General features: G+C 39.7%; 1 protein-coding gene across 1 annotated transcript; it reads right to left on the reverse strand.

Annotated features, from left to right (window-relative positions):
• Positions 1-1022: 1022 nt before the first annotated feature.
• LOC116692940 (probable E3 ubiquitin-protein ligase DTX3) lies at positions 1023-3309 on the reverse strand. The gene is made up of 2 exons (XM_032521571.1): positions 3068-3309; positions 1023-2378 (listed from the first exon to the last, which is right to left on the reverse strand). The coding sequence occupies exons 1-2, from the start codon at positions 3307-3309 to the stop codon at positions 2333-2335; spliced, it is 288 nt and encodes a 95-aa protein (XP_032377462.1). The 3' UTR covers positions 1023-2332.
• Positions 3310-5223: the final 1914 nt, after the last annotated feature.

Raw genomic sequence — 5223 nt, forward strand, 5'->3', positions numbered from 1 at the left:
CCTTGAGTCTGTTGGTCCGGCACTTGGGAAGGAGCAGCCTTCCACTGAACCGGCTCCTCTGGGTGCTGATGACGGTGTGCAGGGGGTGTCTGGCATTTTCAGTAATGTCCAGCAGTTTGTCCAATGTCCTTCTTTCTGCCACCGTCACCAGTGAGTCCAGCTTCATGCCGACCACAGAGCCGGCCCGCCTGATCAGTTTGTCCAGTCTGTGGGTGTCCTTCTTTGGTCCGAGGTGTACAGGGTGAAGAGAAGAGGGGCCAGCACTGTGCCCTGGGGGGCTCCAGTGCTGCTGACTACAGTGTCAGACATGATGTCCTTTAGCCTGACGTACTGTGGCCTGTCGGTGAGGTAGTCTCTGATCCAGTCTACCAGATAGGGGTTCACTCCCATCCTGATCAGTGGACCCCTATCTGGTAGACTGGATCTGGAAAAAGTCCAAAACATAGTAATAAATCACAACAAAATGTGCAAAAATGTGATGAAATGTTCACGAAGTTGTATCAAGTATGTGATTCTACACATTACAGCAGGTAAGGAAAATAATTGGCAGATTAAAAAATCATTAAAAGCCGAAAGTTCATAGAAAACTGATAAAGGCCCATGAGGGGGGGAAATGATTATGATGAGAAATGGATGGACTGGACTGATGAATAATGGGAGAGAAGGGGGAGTTTGACCAGATGGGCCCTGGTCTGCTTTGTGAGAGCAGCAGATGCCCTGACATCCAAGGCCATGGAATGCCCCCAGCCACTTAACACCAGAGCACTAAAGAGAGAGCACAGTAACTCTGCCTCGGCACATATGCGATATAGAAATATAGGTTAAAGGTATTTCCATCCTCCTCTCATAACTCTTTAATGTTAACACTTAGAAGAAGATCAGCTGGATATTATTCAATTATAACCTGGTTAATTAGATCATAGATAAATAGATAGTTGGTCAGAGAGCCAAGGTAAAAGCAAAAACAGAGCTTGTTTGTCCTGCTTTGCTGCATAAAAAGAGATCTGAACAATAGAAAGCTCTTTTGTTTGTAATATGTTTCAGGTTTATTTGAGCTAGTAATGGCTAAGACACTTGTTACGCATTTACATTTACACAATTACATTTTCAATTCAACAACAGATGAGCATTGAATCATTTTATCTTTACTACCACAACTCATCTTTAACAGTATTGATCAGTTTAACATATTCGGTTAGTATGCTGCTGCTAAAACTGCCCCGAGCACCATAGAAACACATGACTCAACATCTATAGCAGATGCCTTTGGCCGATGAGGTTTGGGAGGTGCTGCAGGACTGTGGGTTTGTGATGATGATGATACAGCTGCATACCAAGCAGACACCATCCTAAGTCTTCCTAGAAGAGAGCATCACCCTCTAGTGGACCAGACAGGCAAAAGGCAGGACTGAAAAATATCAAAGGTGTTTTTGGACTAAAAGAGTTTCATAGATATATGACTGGACTTGAAACTAATAAATTGGCTAATGTCATGATAAGACAGTGATATTCTATAGGTTGTTGTAAACATATCCTGTGAAAGGACCAAAAGCAACAGTCCACAAGTTCACCTGTCAATACATTCAGTGTCAATAAACAGGCGTAAATAGGGCAATTGTTGGGGAGTTAGTGAATATTAACTGCAGCAGTACTGTGTATGTGGGATCATTAAATTAAACTACAGTGTCCATGTTCATAATAATGAAGGAAAATGTCACCCATGTTTTTGTTAAGTTTTAAACAACAACAATGGTGGTCTATGCAAAGAAGAAGCCACATCTTATTTCAGCTTTAGCTTCACAGGCAATACATGCTAGTAGGATAAATTCATTGTTAGTTTTGGTCTTTTCATTTGTTGACAATAAGAGAAATATAGAATATCACATTGTCCTTTAAACATAAAACATTACATATGACAATGCCATATACACCATCATCATCTCTTATTTCCCTAGGGAACTTTACATATCCATTTCCCAGATGATAAGTACTCTTACCACCTGTTCTGTCTCCTTTTCTCCATTATCAGACCACTTTTACTAACTTAATGTACAGTGTAATATTTGTTTTGTTGGATAACATTCTGTGCAGACTGTGTTAGGTATTTTTGCATAGTCAGTTGACAGCTGATATCTCTTTGGGAAAAGCCACTAACCTTTGTCTCTCAAGATTATCGCTTCATGTATGTAACTTCATAGGGTAAAAACATCTGATGACGATTCCTGCTTAAGGAATCGTCATCTTTGCAACAATACAAAAACTCAATCTATTTGAGGATCTTTTGATAGTCTTCACCCATCAGTCGTCCTGTGTTACTCCTGTAAGACGAAGCTCATCTTGAACCCTGAACAAATACTCTGGATCTGGATATCCCAAAACTGGAATGGGGAAAGACAAGCAAACTGTGACATAAAATGTATTAAGTACATCCCTGAAACAAGAATAAAAACGTCCTTTTAGCCTACTGAACCTGTATTTATCCAATAAAATTAGCTCTAAGAAAGTCTTTGCAACACTTAAGCTTATATAATATACTCATGTCACAGAGGACTACCGTGATCCTGTCACTTTTAATACAGCACTTTCATCAGGTCAAATTATTTTTAAAATTATTATTATTATTATTATTATTATTATTATTATTACCTAATAGTGCCCATAAGTGAAAATGAATGTGGTTTGGCATTCAATGAAAACTATACCTGATTAGATTGCAGTGGTGAAAGAATTAGAAGTAAAAGTCCTGCATTCAAAACCTTTAGTAAAAGTATCTAAGTATTACCAGCAAAGTTTACATAAAGCATCAAAATTTAAAGCATTCAGGTCCAATAAAATGTTCCCGTCCCTGTTTTGCCTGTTTACATTTTAACTCCTTTATATACTGTACAAGTGGGTAGTTTAATCATCAATCATGCATATTCACATCACAGGACTTTTAGGCTGTGATGTAAGAGAAACCAAGAACTTCACATAAAAAGGAAACGTCTTTTTTATCCATGTGCCAACAAGACACATTTCTGTACATTTACAGGCAAAAAAGTGATTATTCTACAGCAATAATGGATACCATTGAGGACCACCATCCATGTTGGTCTTGTGGTGAATGTCGTTCCAGGTGATGACGTTGTTGAGGCCTGGGGTGACAGATCGTCCAATGGTGAAGGTGAGTCTTCTGTCGAATGCTTTCCTCAGCAGCTTCAGGACTTTCTCACCCTCCTCGCTGGCTGGCAGGAGGGCAGTACGAGAGGTGCTGCTGTACCTCACCCCAGGGTGTGGGTGTTCAGAATGTAATGGGGTAAACAACAGCATATATAACATTTAAATCTTGCCTTTAGGAATTGGCCAATACAGGTTCTCATGACCAAAACATTGATGCATTTATGTAAATTTATTCTAGATTAGGAGGTAGAGCTCATTATAACATCTTCCTATAATGAACTAAAAAATGACAAATATTGGACTTGATACTACTGTTAAAAATGGTAAGAAAAAGCCAGAATTCTGGGAGGCAGTCCATGGCAAGGTAATGACATTGGTACTGCATCTGAAATTAACCTGTGGCCCAAAAAGCATTCCTTATACAACAAACACTTCAGAAACTTTGCCTTTAGAACTGTACAACATCCAAATATATTAACCCCTCTCTCTCGTTGTCGCTGTCCTAAACACACACCTTCACACACCTCCTCCCCATATATCCTGACCTGTAGAACACTTTGAATACAGGGTTATGAGTTGCTTTTGGTGCATCCAAGATGAAACACACACAAACACACTTCTTCCACAGTTATGATGTTTACTGGTTTCTTTCATGTAAAAATATGCTCTAAAATGGGCTGGAAATACAACTTCTGATACACATTAAAGGGGTTAAGAGTAGAGCTAAAAAATTAGGCGATTAATCAATTTTACAACAAAAACCATTGGACAACATATTTAAAGACATCATCTTGGGCACGGGGAAACTCTGATGGACATTTCTTCAGAATTATTTGATATTTGCACAGGCTGAAAAACTATAATAAATTTGAATTTTATATCTAAAATATTATTCGAGAAAATGATCAACAAATTACTTGATAATGGAAATAGTCATTAGCTACAGCCCCAGTTGAGGCCAGTTAGGCCTAACAGACTTAAGCAAGTGACTTTGGCTTTGAAAAGACTTTAAATATTATGCCACAGAAAGATGTCTGGTGATTGTTATATTTCTCAGTTAATGGAAGCTATAAATTGCCATTTAACACATTAATTAAAGCAAGAATTTGTATAGCCTATAAAACAGATCCTTCAAACAATCTATCATCAAATAACTTAAAGAATTATGCTGTTGCTTTGATTGAGAAGTATAATCATATAAAACGAGTTGTGGGAAAATTATGGTGAAATTAAGCATCTTCATCCACCCGGTTTTAGGCTACATCCATGTCTCCACCCCTACACTGTTTCTATAGCAACGGGAGGATGTGCCTCTGAAATCACTGCTTCATATCTCTTTAGGATTTCACCACCACGACGGTTAAAACCTAAATATTTCACTGTGGATGTTGCTTTTAAACAACGGGCTGAACCTTGAGGAAGAAATCTCTTCAGTTGTATAATGGTTCTATGACAACAAACTAAATTGGCGGCCATTTTATGAAACCTGAACAAGACGCGATGTATTAAGAGCAGGGTAGATGCTAGATTGGATGCGCTAGAAGTGTCCTGTCCTACCGTTTGCCTTATTCTGCCTCTGATTGGCTTACCATATGCTTACCCTAACCAGTTCCCATTCCTAAACTTAACTACCTCGACACGTCTAGCAGATCTGATCTAGCCTTTACCTCCATCCGGCTCCATGCAGCGCTGTCGACAAAAAACAGCGCCCTCTAGCTGACAGATGTAATATCCACACAGCTGAAAGATGAAGTTGGACTAGCCCTGTTTATATGAAGCCTTACGTTACGCATGTGGCTTCTATCTTCCGTTACAGGTGTTAGACTCACCCCTTGTATCCCTCCTGGGAAACTGTGTTGTTTGATCCACAGAGCTCAAAGCCAGGCAGGCTCTGCCAGCGGCGTGTCACCGTCATCGTGCCCTCCGGCTGGGTCCCCGTGCACTCTTCGTGTTGCATATCGGACAAGGGGGCTTACATTTATAAACCGTGTCTACATGCAGAGCAAAAAGAGTCAAAGCACTTTAACGTTTTCTTCTCCTGCAGTCAGTCCACCAGAGTGACTC

This window comes from Etheostoma spectabile, chromosome 7, assembly GCF_008692095.1.
Source record: "Etheostoma spectabile isolate EspeVRDwgs_2016 chromosome 7, UIUC_Espe_1.0, whole genome shotgun sequence".
NCBI classification, from domain to species: Eukaryota; Metazoa; Chordata; class Actinopteri; order Perciformes; family Percidae; genus Etheostoma; species Etheostoma spectabile.